Source organism: Cryptomeria japonica, chromosome 1 (genome assembly GCF_030272615.1).
Source record: "Cryptomeria japonica chromosome 1, Sugi_1.0, whole genome shotgun sequence".
Classification (NCBI taxonomy): Eukaryota; Viridiplantae; Streptophyta; class Pinopsida; order Cupressales; family Cupressaceae; genus Cryptomeria; species Cryptomeria japonica.
This window is the reverse complement of record NC_081405.1, coordinates 443,437,649-443,462,324: the sequence shown is the minus strand read 5'-3', so window position 1 is coordinate 443,462,324 and position 24,676 is coordinate 443,437,649. Positions and strand designations below refer to the sequence as shown.

At 38.7% G+C, this 24,676-nt stretch overlaps 1 protein-coding gene across 2 annotated transcripts in view; it reads right to left on the bottom strand.

The window, feature by feature from the left end:
• LOC131064663 (callose synthase 3) overlaps positions 1 to 24,676 on the bottom strand; it is a 154,731-nt gene that overhangs the window by 10,818 nt on the left and 119,237 nt on the right. Inside the window, exons 34-36 of one of the 2 annotated variants that reach the window (XR_009372084.1) lie at positions 20,780 to 20,899; positions 20,589 to 20,700; positions 20,254 to 20,337 (exon numbers count right to left, since the gene is read on the bottom strand). Coding sequence is in view for 1 of the 2 variants with exons in the window: in XM_059218549.1 (XP_059074532.1) it covers positions 20,254 to 20,337; positions 20,585 to 20,700; positions 20,780 to 20,899 (320 nt within the window). In the remaining variant the exon portion in view is untranslated. Of the gene's footprint in view, positions 1 to 20,253; positions 20,338 to 20,584; positions 20,701 to 20,779; positions 20,900 to 24,676 lie in introns of both variants that reach the window. The other variant, XM_059218549.1, reaches the window with a different exon arrangement.

Here is a 24,676-nt window from a genome sequence, read left to right as displayed (position 1 = left end):
TGAAAGTGCAGATTTGAAGATAGTGTTTTTGCTACATTACCACATGAATAGTGTTTTGCTACAGTACCGCGTGAATAGTGTTTTTGCTACAGTGCCGCGTGAATAGTGTTTTTGCTACAATGTCGCGTGAATAGTAAAAATGCTACAGTGCCATGAATAGTGCTGCTATAGTGCATGAACAATGTTGGTATGAAGTTTACTTGTTTTTCCTGCTGATTAGAAGTTTGGAAGGCTACCATTACATCTACAAACCACTAAAACATTCAATTCCAGGTTTTTCCTATCATATTTTCATAACTAAGCATTGTAATTGTTGAATACAAACCTGAATAATTGTCGCAGCCCATAAGGCAGTTGAATGTGCACATTTATATTGCAAATCAATATTTAACAACAAATAAGAAGTTTCGGGTTTTGCATATATTGTTGTATGTTTGTCAAGTGTTTGATAAAATGCCATGTTGATTATTAAGCAATTTAATTGATATCACATAGTAGTTTGCAAGTCTCTTTCAAAATGAAAATAGGGGTGGTCATTACAGTGGTATCAGAGCTATAAGTCCTGCCATCCTGTGTGGGTATTACAGAGACTTTGGAACAGCCGGATACAGGGAAAAGTGTTTGACAAAATATCAAAACACTAAAATCAGAAATTAATGAATTAAAAAACATGCTAAGCATGCATGTTTAAGCATGCAACAGGGGCCTTATAACTTCCGCCATACCAAAGCAAGACAAAACAGAAATTTGAACTCACAAAGCGAACAGTCTAGTTCATCCGTGCAGGTGGACATAGAATCCAATCATACAGACAGAGAGGAGATATTCTTTGATCAGGACAGCAGTATGGATGACCGAGATGATCGGAATACCGGTCCAGATCAGGGGGAGGTAATGTTCAGACAGTTACTGGTTACGTTAGAGCAAGGGCAGCGTATGCAGCAGGAGCAGAATAGGCGAATGGACATGATGTTGCAGCTTATGGCTAGACAGATGGGCGTCCATATTAATCCAGGTGATGCCAACAATGGAAACAATAACAATGGAGGAAACGATAACAATAGGGGCAATGATAATAATGGAGGCCGAGGCAACAACAATGGCCCTGAGAATAACATTAATGGTAATAATGGACATGGCGACAATGGGAATGAGGCAGATAACTTTAGACACGTTGCACGCCCAGCTCGAACAGCGAGCTCGAGACCTCTTCTACCCACCTTCCCACCTAGGGATCCGGTTCAACCAGTGAACGAACCGCAGATTTCTAAGTTACAGGGTCAGTTCAGGAGGGACTGGGAGGCTAGTGGACCCGAGTTTCAGGCAGATATTTCCCTTAGAGATTATATGGACTTGAGGATGAGACATATGCCTAGAGCAGGAGGGAGGAATCAGAATTTTGAGCTGAGAAAGAAAGTTGGAAAACTTTCCTTGCCTTATTATGATGCTTCAGGGAAGATGACCGCACGAGCTTGGGTGCAGAAGGTAGATACATACTTGCAGCTAAATCCTATGCCTAAGGAGGAGGCTATCAAGTATGCGGCTATGCATTTAGACGGCGTTGCGCATGAATGGTGGCATCATGGCATGGTGACTCTGGGGCATAATCAGATTACATCCTATGAGGAATTCACAGAAAGATTGATTGAGAGATTTGACACTAGGGATCCCGAGTTACATTTCAAGGAGCTAGCACAGTTAAAACAGTCAGGTTCTGTGGATGCTTACATCGCCGAGTTTCAGCGTTTGTCTGTATTTGTTACTGATATCTCTCCTAGGAGATTGGTGGTGTTATTTTGTGATGGGCTTGCTGATCCATTACGTGGTTGGGTGAAGGGACATGATCCACTCACCTTAGCAGAAGCAACTAAAAAGGCACGAGATTTAGCCCTTTCGGTATACAAAAGAAAATACCATTCAATAGATTCTTCCTACCGCAAGGACAAAGACAAAAAACCATTTCAAAAAGAATATAACAAACCCAAAGAAGGATCAAAAGGACTAGACAGTGAAACCTTGAATGAACTTCGAAAGAAGAAACTGTGCTTCCAGTGTAGAGAGCCTTGGGACTTATCTCATAAATGCCCTCTCAAGGCTAAGGCAAATCAAATGGAGTATTTCTCAGCAGAGGAGTCAGAGTCAGAGGGGGAGGATCAGCACTCCGATTCAGATGAGGGTAACACGATAGAGGAGAGCAGCATTCCTAAGGATGATAGATCGTTGGCACGCTTGACAGGGGCCCAAAAGGCAGTCACATTTAAGGTCAGGGGTACTATCCAGGGGCAGAAAGTGATATCTCTCATTGACACTGGGGCTACACATAACTTTATAGATACACAGTTGGTAGCCAGGAGAGGCTTACAGACAGAGGAGCATGATGGTTTTAGACTCATGGTGGCTAATGGCCAAAAGCTATTATGTACTCAGAAGGTCTCAAATCTTCACATTAGATTTGGAGATGGCTATGAGTTGGAGGATGATTTCTATGTTGTGGACATGGGAGATTATGACATCATCCTCGGTATGACATGGATGGCATCGCTGGTTGAGTTCACTTTCAACCTAGCGAAGTTGGAAATGAGGTTTCAGCATGAGGGTAGGACTGTTGTACTCGGGGGACTTTCAGATGGGAGTTGCAGGGTAGTCTCTTTGAGGAGAATGGAGAGACTTTTTCGGCATAATGACATAGAGTGGGCAACAGAGTGCTTAGTAATGTCATCTTCACCGGAGCCTTGGATGAAGAGTCATCCACCAGATATACAGGAGATTCTTGACAGACATGCCAAGGTATTCAGTGATATTCCTCATGGGGTTCCTCCTGACAGGGGTGTAGAGCATGTTATTGAGCTCGAGGAGGGAGCCAAACCAGTGATGATCACTCCCTATCGTCATCCTAAGAAACATAAAGATGAGATAGAGAAGGCAATTAAGGAGTTGTTGGAAATGGGGCACATCAGGCCTAGCAAAAGCCCCTTTGCTTCAGCTGTAGTTCTGGTAAAGAAGGATGGGACAATGCGCATGTGCATCGATTATAGGGCATTGAATAAGAAAACAATAAAAAACAGCTATCCCATTCCTCAGATTGATGAGTTGATTGATGAATTGCATGGAGCATGCTTTTTCACCAAAATAGACTTACGGTCTGGATACCATCAGATCAGGATGAGGGCAGAGGACATTGAGAAACTGCTAACCAATGCACCTGCTACTTTTCAGAGTTGTATGAATCAAGCATTCCGGGGGCAATTGAGAAGATTCGTCTTGATTTTCTTTGATGACATCTTGATCTTCAGTAGGACTTGGGAAGAGCATCTGCAGCATCTTGAGGAGGTGTTGTTCATTCTAGAGAGGGAGTCATTGTATGCCAAGGAATCGAAATGCGAGTTTGGCATGACCGAGCTTCTCTACCTTGGGCATATCATTAGTACAGATGGTGTTCAGGTTGATCCCGAAAAGATTAGAGCTATAGTAGATTGGCCTACTCCCACGAACCTCACACAACTTAAGGGGTTCTTTGGTTTATGCGGTTTTTACAGGAGGTTTGTTAAGGGGTTTTCACAGACTGCAGCACCTTTGACAGACCTCACTAAAAAGGGAGCCTTCGTATGGACAGAAGCAACGCAGCGATGTTTTGACCACTTCAAACAAGTGATGTCATCTTGTCCGGTTTTAGCTCTACCAGATTTCACGAAGCCATTTGAACTTCAGTGTGATGCTTCGGGTGATGGGATAGGGGCAGTATTGATGCATGAGAAACATCCCATTGCATTCAAGAGTAGGAAGCTCCGAGGTGTTGAGAGGAGCTATTCTATCTATGACAGGGAGATGTTGGCCATAATGCATGCATTGGCCAAATTCCAATCATACTTAGTAGATGGACGGTTTGTGATCAAAACTGATCACAATAGCATAAAATATTTCATGAGCCAGCGTGATCTTAATGACAGGCAGCAAAAATGGATCACTAAATTGCAGGCTTATGATTTTGACATAGAGTTTGTCAAAGGGAAGAAGAATGTGGTGGCCGATGCTTTATCCAGGAGACCGCATGTTTGCGCTCTAGTTGAGGTTTCAGGGGATTGGAGAGATCAGATTATAGCAGAATATGCAGGGGATACTTGGGCTTCTGGGATAGTTGCAGGTACCATACAGGATGATAGGTATATGGTGTTGGATGGGTTGATCAGATTTCAGGATAGGATTTATTTGATTCCTACATCACTGTTCAAGGGGGAAATTTTAAGGGCGCTCCATGATGCGCCTACAGCTGGACATCCTGGGATCTTCAAAACTTACAGGCAAATCCGTGAAAGGTTTACTTGGAGGGGACTTAAGGATGATGTGCAGAGATATGTGAAGGAGTGTGCAGTATGTCAGCAGAATAAGGGAGAGCACACTTTCCCTGCAGGGTTGCTTCAGCCTTTGCCCATTCCAGATAGGAAGTGGGAAAGCATATCCATGGACTTCATCACCGGACTACCTAGAGTGCAAGGGCGAGATTGTATATATGTTGTGGTAGACCGCTTGACAAAGTTTGCCCATTTCTTCGCTATACCATCTACTTACACAGCAGCGCAGGTGGCAGACCTCTTTTACAAGGAGATATTCAGATTGCATGGGTTGCCCAGGTTTATAGTGAGTGATCGGGATAGCAGATTTTTGAGTGCTTTTTGGTAGGAGCTCTTTCGGTTGTGTGGTACGGAGCTCACACTCAGCACTAGTTATCATCCACAGACGGATCGTCAAACAGAGATTGTGAATAAGTGGGTTGAGGGTTATCTAGGAAATTATGGGACTGCACAACAGAGGGCCTGGGTGAGATGGTTACACATGGGGGAATATTGTTACAACACGACATATCATATTTCTATCAGGATGACACCCTTCATGGCACTTTATGGCTACGAGGCGCCGAGCTTTGTTGACATAGTCTTGGGGGATAGCAGAGTACCCAAAGCACGAGACTCATTGCATGATAGTCAGGACATCCTGAGGGCGCTCAAAGAGAATATATAGCAGGCACTGAATCAGCAAAAGTTGTATGCTGACCAACATAGGGTGGAGCCCAGTTTTGAGGTTGGTGACATGGTGTATTTGAGGTTACAGCCATATAGACAATCATCGCTCAAGAAGAGCAGAGAAGAGAAGTTGAGACCCCAGTTTTATGGCCCCTATAGAGTCATTCGCAGGGTAGGTGAGGTTGCCTACGAGATAGAGCTTCCAGAGGATAGCCGTGTGCACAATGTGTTCCATGTATCGAGGCTTAAGAAAGCCATTGGTCAGGGTGTGGTGCCTTCAGCAGATTTACCTCCATTAGACGAGGAAGGGAGACTAGTGTTGATCCCTACAACTATTCTGGACGTCAGGAAAAGGACACTCAAGAACAGAATCGTTAAGGAATACTTGGTGAAATGGAGAGACCTGCCAGATGAGGATGCTACATGGGAGAATGAGCAGGTATTGCAACATTCAGGACCGAATTTGCTTGAGGACAAGCAATTTCAAGGGGGGGGGACTGTAATGTCCCCTTTTTAGTGCAACATGATATGGGGTGTCTTTAGCCTATTCTGACACGGTCCCGAAGGCTAACAAGGACATTGGTGGGATCCTGAGGTGTTTTGGCCTAGGTGTTTTCAATTTCAGGCCAATCGATGCTGCTCTGACAGGGTTTCTACACACTTACTATTTATAGTAAGTTAGTCTCCAAGCAGTGACTTGAAATTTTTAGTGTTTCCCTGGTTGGCATAATTATCAGTTAAAAATATTTGAAGGCGACAATGATTTAAAGGGATTATCAACAGTGTTTTAATATTTAACGATAAAATGTTATGTTAAATTAAATATTTAATTTTATCGTTATATTATAAGGTTGGGAATATAAAGTAATGTTTAAAATATTAAAAAGTTCCCTTTAATGTGTGCATTGTGGGAAATAATATTTTATTCTAAAATGTATTATCCCACATTTAGGAAATGAAGTGTTTGCATCCAGGAAGAAGATATAAATTGAGGTTGAGAGCTCTCTTTTGGGGTATGCTTGGATGAGATTAATGTTATGCTGTTGGATTTCGTAGGGATCTGATTATTGGGCTTGGAGGACGGAATCCCTCTTTGTTAACATTCTCTTCGCTGTTGAAAGACACAGTCAGGAGGATTAATGGTGTTTTCATTCAGGAAACACATTGGGCTTCATCTGGTGCTCTCGCATGAAGTTTTTACAAGGGTTTAAAAGTGCAGATTTGAAGATAGTGTTTTTGCTACAGTACTGCGTGAATAGTGTTTTGCTACAGTACCGCGTGAATAGTGTTTTGCTACAGTGCCGCGTGAATAGTGTTTTTGCTACAATGTCGCGTGAATAGTAAAAATGCTACAGTGCCATGAATAGTGCTGCTATAGTGCATGAACAATGTTGGTATGAAGTTTACTTGTTTTTCCTGCTGATTAGAAGTTTGGAAGGCTACCATTACATATGCAGACCACTAAAACATTCAATTCCAGGTTTTTTCTATCATATTTTCATAACTAAGCATTGTAATTGTTGAATACAAACCTGAATAATTGTCGCAGCCCATAAGGCAGTTGAATGTGCACATTTATATTGCAAATCAATATTTAACAACAAATAAGAAGTTTCGGGTTTTGCATATATTGTCGTATGTTTGTCAAGTGTTTGATAAAATGCCATGTTGATTATTAAGCAATTTAATTGATATCACATAGTAGTTTGCAAGTCTCTTTCAAAATGAAAATAGGGGTGGTCATTACAAAGGAACAAAGGCGCGCTTTTGAAATCTCCCCAAACTCAAAACATCTCTGGGCTCGCGCTTTGTCGACACGTGGCACACGGGCAAAGCTTTTGGAGCCCTCTTTTCCCTTCGCCGTTGGTTGTAAACAAAAAATAGAATACTTGGTCTATATCCATTCCAGTTTGCATCTCTTATCACATAATGAAGTTGACTACAAGGAAGGCGCAAAAAAGAATTGGTATATAAGCCTTGAATGAACCGACTTAATTGCATTTATTATAGAACTTGCTAGAATCAATGTAGATGATGACAAGACTCTTACACATGATTTACCTAGTGGGACTGGAACTCCATTGGTTTGTGGTTTAAATGATATTGAGCGATGGCTTTGATCTAGATGCTTTCTAGAAGATTGAAGACCACGATACAAATTTTTTATTGTATTATTTTCAAATTTTGTAAATGTAAATGATTTTCATTTGAATGTCGACTATTGGGCATATATGATAGATAACATAATATTGAAATTTTGAACTACCAATTGACAATTACTATAATCTTTAGCACTATCATTGATCGATGATGAAGTGGCATACTAGATTCAAATATCATTATTATAACATATATCAAATGTATTTACAATTTTGTGTTTTAAATTTTTTTGCATATATATATATACAGTCGTACCCAACCATACAATACCCCAGAAAAAAGTTTTGTTGTACTAGCACACAACAATCCCATACCCATATGGATCTGTTGTGACCTTTTTCACACATCAACCCAGTGCAAATGGGGACCCTCCCTTTTTCCTGCTTTCTAGGGTTTTGTTCGAGCCTTGTGACCTTGCATCAGTATTGCAAAGTTTGTCAGTTTTGAGTGACCTGAGTTTTGAACATTATGAGTCAGTGTGTGCAAACTATGGTTAGAACATAGTCTAGACGTTGTCATTGTGTCTAGAAAGCCCAAAGGACGAAGATCACGATTGATTTGAGCTAATTTGGACAACTTTCTATTTTTGGAAAGTTTTGCTTTTTTTGCTTTTTCCTATTTTTTAGGAAGTTTTGTTTTTGGCATTTTGAGCACAGTCCCCGAAATGGCTATTTTTAGAAAAAAATTTCCTATGTTATAGGGAACCTTGCGTTTTCTATTTTTAGAAAGTGGATCTAGGGCTTGCACTGTTCACACTGAGATACACCAAATGATCGACAAATTCCTCCTAAAATCCAAGTTTTGACCCAAAAAGCCAATTTCCAAAATTTTAGGGACCCTGAGGAATTCGATGGATGAAGTATAGATTTCAAATTTCAAGATAATCCAGTAAAATTTGCACAAGGTATGGAGATTTCAAGTTTTGATCATGAGGTTCCTGAATCAATCAAAGTTCGCCTTGAAAATGATGAAGGGGTTCCATGAAATCAAGAAAGTCTGCCTTTTCTTGGTGCACAAGTTTGTTCAAGTCCACCTTGGGAAAGGTGAGGAAGTCTGCCATGCTAGCTTGGGAAAGGTTCCCAACTCTTCACAAAGTCCGCCCTATCATGAGTTGGAGGTTGAAACAAGTCAAAGAAAGTCCGCCTTGCCTTGAATGAGATGAAGTCCGCCTTGATGTTGGTGCCATAAAGATGACAAAGTCTGCCCTAGAAAGAGAGGGTATGATATGCATAAAAGTTTGGTGAACCCCGCTCATGAAGAAGGTGCAAGGAAGTGAGGAAGTCTGCCATGCTAGCTTGGGAAAGGTTCCCAACTCTCTCCAAGTCCGCCCTATCTTTGATGGAGGTTGAAACAAGTCAAAGAAAGTCCGCCCTGCTACAAGTAAAGCTCACAGTGATCAATGAAGTTTGCCTTCCTCTACTTGGGAAGAGAGTCAGTAAAGTCTGCCCTATAGTTAAGAACTCAAGAGTATGGGGTGGTGCCACAATGTACACCAAGCCCGCCCTACATCAGCATATGATGGTAAACAACATCAAGAAGTCTGCCATGCTAGCTTGGGAAAGGTTCCCAACTCTCTCCAAGTCCGCCCTATCTTTGATGGAGGTTGAAACAAGTCAAACAAAGTCTGCCCAAGGGAGATGCTTGCAAAATTTGAAAGTTAAAGAATATTCCTCAACGATGTCATCACAATCTTCATGAAGTTCAAACTTAAGACAAAATAGAAAGTTTCTTTGAAGGATATGCTGCAGATCAGTTCGAGTTTGGGGCTGAAAATCGAATTAGAAAGTTGCATTTGAAGTTGCAAGATAAGATTTCGAGTTTAGGAATGATGACCAAGCAACTAAGCATTAAAATAGAAACACGCAAAGACTGAAATGAGATTAGAAACAAATTTGTGGAGAAGATATTCTGTTTCTAATTGCAGATTAGAACTTCATTACAAATACATTATTCATTCCTTCATTCTCACATATGAAGTTCGAAGTTCTGAGCATATTGAGAGCAAGTTTGAGATTTCTTTTGTAGGTTAAAGGTTATTTTGAAGCGCTTTTTGCAGATTGAAGGTGTTTTTTTGAAGAAGTTTTAAGTATAAGCCTGATTTTTTAACCTTTTGTTCATCAAATTATACTTGGGTTTTGAGAATCTTTGACTGGTTGGAAGGCAAAACCCACTGATTTTCTGAGTGTGGCAGCTTCTTCTCTCATTTATTTTTCATTCTTCGAAGGTGAAAGTTCATCAAGGTTTTAACACAGTTTTGTTTGAAAAAGAAGAGTAAATTTCACAGATTAATCTTCTTCTCTTTCTTATTTTCTGCCCTCTGGAGCGAGTTGAAGTAATGTTGAATAGAATTTCTTGAACTTAATGTGAATCAAACCTTAATGGTCAAGTGTGGAAAATCCCATTTTGTGACTAAGTGTTGAAAAGAAAGTGAAAACCACCGATTACTTAGCCACCACCGATTGTTTTGCAGATTTTTTTTGGAATATCTCACAGCCAGGATAAAGTTTCAGGTGGATAAAGATCCCCCTCTGGAATCCAAGATGAGGTCTAAGTGGACGCTGGTCGGAGACACTAACTTGGGACATATCAACCTGATGGAATTCAAGAAGCGAATGTATGGCCTAGACAACTTGATGCCTACAACAACTGCCAGAAAGATGATGAGAAATGGAATCGTACAGGCTGTTGGTTTCCTTCCAGCGATGCAATAAACCGAGTTGGTGGTGGAATGCTTTAAACACTACAATCCTATAAACCGAGAGATCATAGCACCTGACGGGAGAGTCTTGGCCAACATTAGTGATGCTTATCAAGGAAGCTTTCCGCATCCCTGAGTATCATAACCCTGTTTACATGACCAAGGATGAAGCAACACGGCTATACCAAGATAATATTGAAGAATTTGAGGCCAATATCAACCATTCGTGGTTGGATAAGCCAAGGAAGGGTGCTTCCAAGTTACCCAAGGATCTTGTGAGAGCCTATTTCAAGGAAGATATTGGAGATTTGATAGTTTTATTAAACAGAGTCATGGGTAGTCCACAAGGCGCGCCATTTGAGCCTTGGATGTACTACTTCATCAACTTGATAACTACCGAAGCAAAGATGATTGATTGAGCAAAGATTATAAGCAATAATCTTGATGACCAACTGAAGAACTTAGAGGAGAAAAGGTCATTTTATATGAGTTCCTATTTGGTGTACTCTCTTGCTCGAACTTACAGATATAGAGGACTCACCTTTAGAAGAGAAGTGGCAAATAAGGAGAATCAGTTTGTTGTTTATGATTGCTACCCACAACTGCACTTGGAGGAAAAATTTCACTTTAAGAGAGTCAACGATACATTCTTGATGCATATTACTAGGACGCTCCAAGGTGGTCTTCATCAAAGGCTCTCTCAGGAATCTAAAGATTTTATCAGCAGATTTGGGCATTGGTAAATCCAATACCCTATATTTACTTATCTGAGAATTCAAGGATTCTCTGGACCTCCTTACAAGTTACCTATGTATCCCACCAACAGGGTAGTGTTGCTTGAAGTTGTTAGGCAGCTTGAAAATTATATGATTGTTCAGAAGAGAAGGAAAAGAAGGCAGGAACATCTCTCACTATTGGAAATGGATTGGAGACATGTTCGTCATCACAGGCTACCGCTAGTGTTGAAAGGGAGCTTGCTTGGTACCCATTCTTCCAGTATAAGGCCAGAAAACATTTTGACCCTTTTCACCAAATGAAAAAGGTTGATGGAGAGATATTTGAGCATAGACCTGATCTCGAAGACTATTGGGCTAATGCAGCTGATAGTTTTGAAATCAGAAGGAGATTGTGGTCCAAACTTCCCCTGAATTTGATTAGAGTAACAAAAGCGTTTCGAGTGGCAGATCAACTTGAAGATGATCCTGAGTTTGAGCAGCCTCACTTTGATAAATTGAGAAATGAGCCCCTTGCCTTGGTCGATTGGTCGGATTCTGTGAGATCTGATTTGAGCGACCTCATGAGACCATTGATTGAATATTCAAAATGGTGGGCAACGAAGAAGACAAAGAGTCTTAGATCCAAAGGTATCAATCTCACATATGATCTCATGCAAACCAATGAATCAATGTTATCAAACCATGGTGTTTCATCAAGTGTTGGATCCAGACAAAAGAAAGAACCCACTGAAAATTCTTGGAGGGGTAAAGGAAAGAAAATAGTAGGAGATGCAAGCGGAAAGTATAAATCTGATGAGGGTCATTCGACCTTAAGTGTTGCATCCACTGCTCCAGTCAGGGCTACAACTAATGAACAGAGGATGAATATTGATATAGGGGGTAATGAAGTAAGAGCTCCTTCCCCTTCAGTGGAAGAGATAATGGAAGAACTAGCTCAAGAGCCAAATTCTGCTAGGAATGTAGAAGTTGAAGAACCTGGGCCACCAAGGGAATTCCTAGATGGTATAGTTACGGGACCAAAGGGAATAGAGGATAAGTTTGATGAGAGTGGCATGGAGCTGTCAACCATTCCTGAGGAAGCTCATTCAGAAGAGAACACAACGACATTCCTGGCTATGGTGAGTAAACCAGTTGAGATAAGACCGCCCAAACTAGCTAAGAGGTTCTCTTTAATTCAAAGAGATAGTGCAGGATGCACGACAGTTTAGGTGGCAGTACCTAAGGCAAGGAAAACTTAGGATAACATCAAACCTGAGGATTATAAAATCACTACTGTGAATTTGGGTAAGCCTACTCAAGGCCAAGAGATCCAAGTTTTTGATGATTCTTGCAATGCTCTCAAGGCAAGACTAGCCAAGGAAAATGAAATATGAAAGAAGGTTGAAGATGAAAATGAGCAATGGAAGAGATATGTTCAACATTTGACAAAACCTATAGATCGGGAGGAGGTACCTATTACTCCGCCCATACCTCTTCCACAAGAATCATTAAAGGATTATGAGGACATGAAGACAACTTTCAGAGAAGCTAGGGAATGGACAGTTGATGCCTCAGAACGTGCTGACATACTTATTGAGAACCTGATATCAGCGCATTACTCCACATCTTCCTTATTGAGTAGAATTCAAGACATAGCCGAAGCTTGGGAAGATATTAAGGATATTTAGAGAAGAATCATTCCATGTCTAAAAGCAATCAGAGGACTTTCTCAGCAAGATCTTGTAGACAGAAAAGTCATCCAGCCCGATGACCTATATGATTTCAGTTCTTGGTACTTTGCCTTGGTTACAAGGGTTGAATCTTTGAGAAAATCCGAGGCTAACTGTTCAGAAATTGAAAAGACCATCAGAGATGTTCAAGACAAGGTCTTCTTTGAGGCAGCTGAGATATTGCAACAGGATGAGGTGCGAGAGAAGCATCTGCGTACAGAGAATTTAAGGGCCAAAGTTCAAGGAAACTTCTTCCAAGTTTCACGGCCAATTCTCAAGGAGGATCTCTCCAAAGTTTCAAGCTTCATACGCATAGACGAAAATTTCCTAACACAAGCAACTGGCTAGGAAGACGCTCTCGCCACCTGTACTAATGATGTGGATATGGTCGACCTCCAAATTAGCAATTTGCCAAGTGTCACCATAGAGGAGGTGTGACTTCTTGTGTCCAGGTACATCGAATCTACAAAGTAGAAAAGCGGACACTCACCTCAGTGAGAATAGCAGCTACGCCACTTGTCCCCTTCTTCATTTTAACTGTTAGAGTTTTCGGAAACCCTAAATAGGGTTTTGAACTTTCAATCTGAGCCCTTGATCATTGTTCAATCTCGATCGTTCATAATTTTTGGACTCCTATATAAGGTTGCCTCCTCTCATTTGGAGATTGTGAGGTTTTTGAAATATTATTGCATGAAGGTCATTTTTCAGATAATATATTACATGTGTGCTTTCCACTATTAGATAATATTATTAGCAGCAATGCCTATTTATCTTCTATCATGTATTCCACTTCCAAAAGGGGCATATAAGAAACTAACTCAAATAATTAGAGATTTATATTGGAATGGTGCAGAGGATAAAACAAAATGAAACTGATATCATGGGAAAAGATATGTCGAGAAAAGAGTGATGGAGGCACGGGAATAAGAAAATTACTATGGCAAAATAAAGCGTTAGGGGCAAAATTGGCATGGAGAATGTACACATCCTCAGAAGCCAAATGGGCCAGAATCCTTAGGAGCAAATACATATCACAAAACCAGAGAGAGGCAGTATTTAGGGAAACAAATCCACCCAAGGGATCTAGAATCTGGAACTTTATAAAAGAAAGCTAATCACTCATAGCAAACCACCTATCCTGGGATATTCACGATGGTAAAACCGCCTTGCTCTGGGAAGATTCCTGGGGGGGTTACCCCTCAATAGACAGTCTAATGAACACAACCGGCATAAAAGACCAAATGAAATCTTTATGGGGTAATCATGTAAGGGATTATACGACATTGGCACCAAAATCGACAATGGGATGGAAATGGAAAAACATGCTCCCATTCTTGGTGGACAACAATGACCGAGAATTGGTGCAAATTCCTGAGGGCAGATTAATAACACTCAGACATGGGCCAGATGAGCTTATATGGTCGAGATCAAAGGATGGACAATACAACTGCAAAGATGGTTTCAAAACCCTATATGATGAGGCAAACATTATCAAGGACTATATCCCTAACACAATATGTTGGGACAAATTCGGTCTCACAAAAGCTGGCTTCTTTGCATGGGCGGCATTTCAAGGGAAGGTCCTAACCGCGGAGCAATTTAAACTTAGAGGTTACGAAGAACCCTCAATTTGTTTCTTATGCAAGAAAGATGAGGAAACAAATGATCACACATTCACAACCTGTAACTACACACAAAAATGCTAGTATTGGCTGATGGCACAATGAGGTTGGTCAGGTGCCCTCATCCCTTACCTAAAGGATTGGCTCAGAAGTTGGCCAATCATCAAAAGGAACAGCATCTTCCACAATTTATGGATATGCAGCCCAGCAATAGTAATCTGGGAGTCCTGGAAGGAGAGGAACAGGAGAATCTTCCAAGAGACATAAATGAAGGTAGAAAATTTGATAGCAAAAATAGAAGCCTCAATCACAGAAACCTCCAATAATAGGAATACGACCATTCCACAACATGACAAGACATTTACAGACTAGGATAACTACATCAGAAAGCAGTGGAAGGGGATTAAAATCCCTCCATTCTTTGGGAAGGGGAACAAAGACAAGACCGATGGTAGAAAAGCATGCAAATGGGTTCCCTCGGAGATTGGATGGTGCAAACTCAATTTTGATGGAGCATCCAAAGGCAATCCAGGGGAGGCATGGGCAAGATGTATAATACAATCACATGAAGGGATATGTATTGGATCGAGATCCCAGTATCTAGGGCATTGCACTAACAATAAGGCAAAATTGTTGAGCTTAATAGAGTGTTTCAACCTATGCAAACAATTAAAAATATCCAAATTGGAAATAGAAGGGGACTCGGCCATCATAGTTAATGCAATAAGGACCAGGACAATGTCAAACTGGGAGCTCAGAAGTTTATTGGATAGAGCCCTTTCTCTAATGGAAAGCTTCTCAGATTACACGCTCAATCACATATATAGGGAATCTAACACATTGGCAGATAAGCTAGCCAATTTAGGGGCAGATGGAACAAATAGAACCACATCATTAACATACAGGCAATCAGACCAAGATACTCATAGGCAGGCAGAGATTTAGACATAATCCTAAAAACAACACACTCACAGCACATTCACACACATATGGAAGGTATACATATGGATATGCACATATAGCGGTAGATATGTACGTATATATTTGTATTTATATAATTATATGTGCACACGTGCATATATATGGTAGCAGATACATATATAGATGCGTGTATACATATATAACTATATATATAATACACACGGACACATACAGATATATGCACATATAATCATATATATACCTATAAATAGTATTCTTAGAGCAGAGCAAACAAATATACGCAAAGTATGTTGGTATGCATATAGGGATACAAATATATGCATATATACAAAACAACATACAATGACAGGACAGAATAGGGTTGGAACTTTCACAACTGTGACAGAAATGCTCACCTGTACACATATAACAAGAGTATCTTAAATCTATATATACATACATATATGCATATGTATATACATATACAAATATGGATATATATATAGATATACAAATATGGATATAGATACATATGCATATAGGCATATATACATATATGCATATAGGTATATATATAGATATATGCATATAGGTGCATGTGTATACAAAAGTATATAAATATGTATATAGATATATATGCATATAGGCATATATACATAGGGATCTCTCTATGTCGACTGTCGGGTTTTGGCATAGCTCCAAATATGTTCCTCTGATGGTTAAAAGTTATTCCGATGAGTCCTCCTTGTAGTCCACATCTCGTTTTGTACATCGAGTCACATTATCGGGTATCCGAACAACTCATCTTATGCTTCTCCGATGACATCGCCCTCATACTTGTGCATCTTTTTACCTCTCCGGTCTATCGACATACGCTTCCCCGATGAAACCTCCTTGTTCATTGGGCTCCAACTTGTCTGTCTTTAGGTCAATTGACTTATGCTCCCCTGATAAGGTTTCCTTCCTAGCAACTACCTCAGCTTCTTCATCGGGTATTGGCGTAGTGGAAAAGCCTTCTTCCGAATAGCCGATGTCATCCCGATGACATCACCTTGGTTCTCTTTTAGTCACTTCTTTCGGTATAGGCTATCTCGATGAAACCTCATGATATTCACCCTATCGAGTATTGAGGTAGCTATCTCCTACACTATTTGATGTCCCGATGACTTCAAAACATCCGCTCCGCATTCTCTTTCATCGATATAACTCATTCTGATAGCCTCCTTCTCTATGCTCGATTTGTCTTCCTCATCGGATATCGACATAACATGAAACACCTCTCCCCGATGGCTCAAGTCACCTCGATGACTCACCCTAGGTATCGCATCATCGGAGTAAGTCCAACCGATAACACTGCCTTTGTCACCTAGTCCATCGGGTATCGGGGTAACTTAAGATAATGCTTTCCAATGACCCGATGACATCGCCAACAAGTGACCGTTCCATCCGATATCGGCATAGGGTTTGCCGACAACCTCATCGGGTATCAGGGTAACTTCTTCTCCGTGCCGTCGATAGTGAATGCTATGCCGATGACTGTCACGATATTGGTATAGCTCTTCCCGAGAGATTACCAACTCGCCAAACTACTTCTTACCGATTGCACCCTGAGAAAACGCCATCGGGTGCATCGGTAGAAGGCTTTCTTTCACAAATAACCATGCTAATGGATTTCTGAAGCACCGAAAACATTCCTGAATGCACTCATGACCCTGCTTCGGTGATGAATTATTATCAATCCTTTGCTGACCAGTGTTTATACCCCTAATATTATTATAGACTGGGTAATCTTTCATAGTATAGCCAACAATTTCTGATGTTGACTTAATATGAAAGAAACCTAAGCTATAATAACAACAGGGGTAAGTATGCAGAGATAATATTGGCTATTCTTCTTTGGCACTAACACTTAACAAAGTGGTTTTGCAAAAGGATTGTTTTGAAAATCTGTTTTTGTAGGATAATCAGAAGATGGCAAATATGGCAACAGTGAACTACGAAATTTGGCAGAAGTGAACTAGGATGTAACAGTGAACTAGGAAATTTGGCAGAAGTGAACTAGGATGTAACAATGAACTAGGATGCTACCTATGAAGGGCTTTTTGATCAGCCAGAATGCAAAATTTGTAAAAGATGGCAACAGTGAACTAGGATGCTACCTATGAAGGGCTTTTGATCAGCCAGAATGCAGAATTTGTAAAAGATTATATGTAAATCATTAAAAGCTAGTAGTCACTAACTGGACCTATGGTCCCGAGCAAGGCCGAAGGTTTTATCCTCTCCGCTCTTTCCTACCGGCGCCCGCACTAAGCGGAGATTGTAATAAAATATGGCTTAGGCCTTTTACCGAGCAAAAAAAAAAGGAAAGGTTTTCAATTTCTTCCACCAAATAGTTAAAATTTATTTCATGTTATTAGATTGAATGAAAGATCTGATAAGTGTTGGTTTATGGTGTATCTCTGCTCATACTTTTGGTGAATGGATGATTTTCATTTATTAGGCAAAGTTAGTCTGAGCTTTTCATTTTGTATAAGCTTAAACTTCCGATCATAAGCACATCCCTTGAAGATTGCATCCACTTTGTGTAGTTGTCCTAAGTGAGGCAAAGCAAGGTGTGGTTACTAAGTTCACCAAATCAATACCATCTCTGGAACTCGTAGGATTAGAGTAGATCTCTCAACCATTATCTCTTTTACCCTTTTTGAAGTCTTAAATCCCGAAAATCCCCAAAGACAAAGAGAGAGCTTTAATTGATAAATCCATCTAAATCCCAAAGTTGTTGACAACTCGTTCAAACGTAAGTCCCTTTGTGTATTACCAGGAAATCACAATGCGCATTGAGCTTATCCACACGTCAAGACCTGACTAAAGAAACCTTGGAATCGCCATATGATCTTCTAGCAATCTTAGCATACGCGGTGATTTTTTAAGAGGATAAATTATCTTTGGGTACTTTATTCTAATGTTTGGTAGATGATAAAACAAACACCAACAAGATCCAAATCTGAACCTAGGCTAGGTTCAACCAAAGTTCTTCAAGGCCTGTGGATCTACCTTAGTATGTATGAACCCAAAAAGAACCTGCCCCAGAAACATTTTTGAAAAATCACCATTGTTAATGACAAAAGCTTTTTTTATAAGGACAAACCAATCTGCCTTAAAATGTGACTTCTAAGTCGCTAACAATAAATATGCAACAAAAATCATAACTTCGTCCATAAGTCTCATTCCTCACTTACCCAAAACCCCATTCCTAGTCATTTCTCAAAGCTGCAAGTTTTATTTGTATTCAAAAGTGCTTTCACTATTCCTAAATGTCAAGAAGTGTTCGATCAAGGACCTTGCAACAAGCAGAATCTCAATTAAATGAAATCTTTTTCTTTTTCAATTTATTTCCAAGCTCCACAAGAGCTTTTCTTGGTCTTTTGTATAGTTTATCATTGGTATTTCTCCAAATTTTTAGCACACGGAAATGCAGGGATGTGGAAACAAAGTGTTGATTCTGATTTCCCTTCCATTTTAAGGACAGGAGCAACATTTCCAACAGTAAATACAATGTGTTGAATTTGAATTGAAAGTCCTCCCTTTTTTAGCCTTTTAGGTGTTTTAGCATATTTTCCTTTAGAAAGTTACATTTTTATATTTATCCACCAAATGAAGCAGGTTATCTAACATTAAAAATGGGACGTTGCCAATATGTCCCCAACACATCCAAAATGTCACCCAAAACCTAGGGGCTGCACCTGCAAGGATCATTGTTTATTTTATAATTTTAATTTCTTCATTTTTTTCAGAAACTAATCTAGCCCAGGATTATGTTCCCATTTTTTCCTTAACATTAGTAAATTTTAAAACATGTAGACACAGATTATATCTAGAAAAACTGGGAGGTCTAACTCTATTGCCCAAGGGTCCTCTACAGCTTTTAAAATCAACTACTTTTTGCCACTTTCGCAACATATGATGATGATTGAGCAAATTTCTAAAGGTGAGGGTTATCTTTGACATTGTAACGAGTGCCAAAACAAGTTTAGGATCTCCTATGCCACTTGTGTGAAGTTTCTAGTCAAGAAGTCAAGGCTTTTAGTGAGCTGAACAAACATGGTTTGACAAAGGGGCAAATTCTCACTTATATCAAAAAAATAAGAGGAATCAAACAATGCACCCAAGAAATTTAGATCAAAGTCTCATCCTTTACCCAAGGAAAAATCCTTTAACCCACCTACAACACCATCTTCAAGTACTCCAATATCAATTGCCATGCATCCATTTCTCTTGACGTAGTGTTAAAGAGAATCAATAATACCCCTCTTTTCTTAAAAAAAGCAAAGGATGACAACCCATTAGAAAGGGTACTTCAAAATGAGATGGGGTACAATGGCAATAAGTTCAATGTGTGTTGTGTTGATGTGCTTTTTACTACACCTCCAACACAATAAAATACTAAGTATTCTATCCTCTCTTGAACAAGGAAACCTCAAATGCTAAACAATGTGATCAAATAAGGCAACCCAAGGTTTATTTAGTCAGGTCTTCACGTACAATTGGATAGACTTAGTTAAAATGATGTGATTTGTTGGTAACACAAAGGGACTTATGCTTTGTTGGAGCTTGGAAACTATCTTAGCTCCTCAAACAACGAAAGATCAAAAAGGATAAAGGAATAGGAAATCTAATCTAAGATCTAAGGACAATGATGATAATGGATAATGCTTTAGATAGACAAATTCCTTATGGAACTACTTTCTACTTGACCAAGATAGCTCACAACGCCACGGAATGAGTGCAATCTTATAAGGCAGTGAAAGATTTTCATATTGCAAACATTCATTCAAATACCTTGACAGCACAATCCAAATGAAACATTCACAATCGAACTATTACCAATTATGAGGTTTAGACTAACCATGCAAAGCAGCTTGCAATCAACAAATCACCAATGTTATGAACCAAAGAATTCATCAAATATATTCACATATCACCATCATTACCAATGAACTTCAACTAAATTTGAGAAAAAGAAAGAAACCATACAAAATGTAGAAACAAGACACAAAGATCCACCATATCTTCAATGAAACTTATGTATTAATTTCAACAGTCTCGAGAACAACTTCTTCTCCTCCTCCTACTCTAATCTATTCTGCTCTACTACTTCCTAATAATGTATTGGCTTGTTGTATCAGTCTTGTTCAGTCTGCTGAAAGTCTTAAGTCTGGACACAATGAGTAAAGAAGTGAAACTAGTTTCCCAATAACATCTGTAATATACATAACAAACTATGATTTCATAAGCTGTCCAAAGAGATAAAGTGTGTGAATATATATATATATATATATATATATATATATATATATAGAGAGAGAGAGAGAGAGAGAGAGATTTTACTTTAGTGGGTTTGCGAGTAACCGTTGTCCAATTGTGACAAAACTAGTCTCTTGATTTGACATAAACCAAGCAAGCGATGAAACACTGCATCAACACAAATAGACAGCCCAAGAGTCATTTGATTTGGAATTTTCTAAAGAAAAACACTCATATATATCTGCTCCCTATCCATACGACTATTTGATCTGACACAATCAAAAAATGCATATTTGAATTAAGACCTCAATATCCAGTAGAAAAAGGTTTCAACTATCAAATTTAATTGAACTTCGTTTTCATTGAGACCTGATCTACTTTAACATATGAAACTTACAGTAACCCAACAACTCACCTGCCTGTAAATATATGTTCTCTAAGACCAAGTATTGTTGGCCGTCGCACACCATGATACTTGAGCAATTCTTCCAGCAAATTTCTCATTTTATAAGCTTCTTCTAGGTAGTTGTCCTGTCATGCTCAAATTATAAGTATCAATTTCTTAAGTAACATACAAAAAAACCATCAAATGTATGGGAACTATACATACCTGATTCATATCAATTGTTTGAAGAGCTTCACCACGAGTGAAAATGATGGCATGATTCTGATTCTCTGGCTTTCCTTCACCAATGTTAGCTGGACCAGGCAGCTTAATCTTGTATATTATCTGTATACAATTAAAAAATCCAACAAGATTGTTTAATGTACAAAGATAAGATTCATGTGTATCACCATATCTTCATTGATCTGCCTTTCAAATGTTTATCGATAAAAACATGGACTGATAGTTCAGAAGCATCCGTTAAACATGAAAACACTAGACTACCAAATCCCGCATCTTCAAAAACAGATTCTCTTCAAATTACGTATACAGTCTAGGAGATTATGACATTGTATAGCGAACAAATGGTACATGACTGCATGTAAATGCTGTACAATATGTTGCTAAAAGCATATGTTTAAACAAAGGCCTAACCATATAAATAGTTTGTGTTGTGTTGCCAAGATCTCCTTCCCTAAAGAAAATAAACCTCCTAGAGGTTATTGGTCATTTTAATAATAGGATTAGATATTTTAAGTCAATAACATTGTCTTCAAAAAAATTTCAATTTTTTTTTCATTACAATTGCTGAGTATCCTCCCAAACATTCACTTTATTGCAGTGCATGTAAAGATTCTTCTGGAATGGTATTATTGATTGGCAACTTCTCCACATGGCAAATGCTTTTAATGCTCAAAGTAATTCATCATAGAACATACAAAAGATGTAGCCCAGATATTTTGATCAATCTACTCAGTCTCAAATGAAGCAGTGTCCATTTAGAAAAATGTGTCTGATTTTATTACTTCAACACAATGAACATGCTATGCCCTTGAACTTGGGAAGAATCATATACAGAAAACTATGTTGCATGATTTTATCCGTAGCCACTGGACCTGTAACGAATTCTTCTGCAGCAAATGGATCATCAGATCTTAACAGAATATCCTTGAACAAAATTTCTACACAATGTTTTACAGTTGTTTTTGTCATCCAAACTGGGAGATAAAGCCTTTAAGTATTTTAAGTCTTGACTCTTGTCACTTCAAGTTTATAAACATGTGTGGAAAAGCACCCACATGGGAGCTGTGGTATCATAACCATGTCGTCCCATGAACTCTTTTCAGTCTTATAGATAAAATCAAAATCATTTCATATGATCTCACAAAATTGAGCTATTTTAGGCATAAATTAATGTATCGTGTTAATTTTAACTCATTTGTAAACTGCTTAAAAATTCAAGAATATAATCAAAACCATCCATGATTTTAAAACCAGAAAGGTTCCGTGGTGAAGAGGAAACAGATCTATGATCTAGCTGCTAGAGATTGACAATGGATTGCTGCTAGAAAGCCAACAGCATAAATACTCACAAAAATCAACTAGAATAATTTCTCAGAAAACAGGAGGATTATGCTCTTAAGTCTTAAGTAATACAATCAATTCAAGGGCCAAGAAAAGATGCATGGGCCAAAGTGAAAGTTCAATGAGGAATTTCATAAGTTGCAAATGGATGCCTAAACATTGAACCAATTGAAAAGTCTAAAATGAGGCAAGTATGAATCACTTGAAGATTAGGATATTTGATCTAGTCAAATTGTTGACAAAATTCACTAGATGAGGACTCAAAAAAACAATATTTCGTCAATGGATTATGAGATGCATTTAAGGATACTGCCAACCTCCAACTACCATGATTCATACCAATGAATGTTAAATGTAAAGTACGAGGAGGAATTGCAGACGAGTATTCACTTGCAACAAAATATTCAGAATGAAATATTGCAAGGTGTTTAAAATGGATAACCTAAGGTCAAAAAGAGGACAATTTCCCAGAAAACACAATTTAGTCTGCCATGCAAAGACAAATGGCATAGCAGAATGTCTGTTTAACATGAAAATTGAAGATGAGGATGCATTTGATATTAGAAAAAAAGTTGGATGCTATTACAGTTGCTAATTGTTACCCTGAAAATTCAAGCAGTCACAGAAAGTTTTCATAAATCAGGCAACATACAGGTGACGCAAAGCATGAAAAAGAAAGAAAATATGACATGCAACTGAAGAACTACAAAATAAGATTAAGCCAAAACAAAATTCTCAAATTTGTAGAGTTTTCACAGTTTCTCAGTTAGTGAGCTTGTGATTGCTTGCCCAAAACTTAGCATAGAGTTTTTGGGCAACTCTCTGTGCCCCTTCACTCATGCGTATTCGCAAATTGGCAAGTTACTGAGCTTTGAAACTATGGACCATAGCACCAAAACCAGCGTAAGAACTAAACGAAGAGTAGATCAAGGGTTAAAAGATACAAGAACACAGAACAATAATAAAGCAAATTCATTGCATCAGTTACTATACTTTTATCAATGGTAAAATGGTAACAGTGTGAGTTAAGCTATTAACGGATTACTAACCACAGCTAGACCTAACACAGATGTTAGCAACTTAGAACAACCAAAAGGGGCAACAAAAAAGATAGATTGTGATGTATGTGGCATTTTAGCAAACTTGGATGCTATCACAGTTTTTATTCTTCACCTTGCAAATTCAAGCACTAACACAAAGTTTCGCCATTCAAACCCTAGCATTATAAAGTATGAAATAGAAAGAAAACATGGCATGCAACTGAGAAATAACTACAAAATATGAATAATCTCTAAGTCATTTTCATAAAACTGAAGTCGCCCAGTTTCTGTATGAATTTTCAATCAAATTTTAATGAATTTCATGCAATTTTTACAGGATCGCCAAATTTCGAACTTGAAGCCGAAAACTTAGCGAACCCTGTGACATAGATTAATCTCATTCAACAGTTGCACCATCCTAACAGGAAAAGATTACCAATTTTTGACATAACTTAAAATGCCTAGCTGCTCCTAGAGGACCTCCAACATTTAAAAATCAATTTACTCCTCTTTGTTTTATTTCCTGTTTGAAAGATTTGATTTGTGCTCCCTTGATGAAGGTTGGAAGCTTTTTCCCTTTATTTTGTTGGTTAATATGACATTACTAGGCCCCTTGGCACATATTAATGTACCAAAGGAAAGAACACCAATAGTAACCATTAAAATTAGTGAGATGGTTCCTTCTAATGCATTAATACATAGAGAGTCGAGAGCAAACAACTTTCAAGAGAAACTATGGAAAAAGTTAGGAAGAAAAAGCAATCCCAAAACAATTTAGGTTGAAATTAGAAAATTAGTAAAGTATAACACACTAGAGTATTTTAAGGATTAAGAACTCGTAATAGTTGGGAAGAAGGTCAATAATGCTTGCCATTAAAGTTTTAAACCTATGTTGCTAGTCCTAGCATGGGCATGGAGTTTGGGTACCATAGTCTTACCGAATGTCAATACACAATGACTCAACGACTTACCAAATGTCAATACACAATGAAAATTACAATCAATATTTAGTAGTATTCATATTGCTCTTCATTAAGATAATTAAAGTCAATATTGGTTCAATTTCATTTGAACCACAATCAATTGCGGCACCACTCGCACTAGCCACACCACGTGCAGATGTTGCTTCATCTAAGGAGATGAGGCAAGCTACGCAATTGTAGCATCTCAGTTGGCACACTCCGAAGTTAGATCAAAATTCTTTGTCACCCCCTCATTGTAGTGAGGTCTCTTACATGAGAAGAGACACACGTTAAAGTGTACAAAGATTAATTCTTAGCCTTTTTTGCACCCAATGGATGGAGTATGTACTCCAATTCTACTAGCGAACGAACTCGCAATCGCAACATGTTAAATTTGCTTAAAAATTTACAAATATGATATATAGCAAAAAATGGAAAATGAGAAAACTAAAAAATGAAAAGATGCATATTTGCAAGATAACTTTTATTGCAAGATGCTTTTAATAAATAAAGCCTTAAGCATGTATGCACCACCA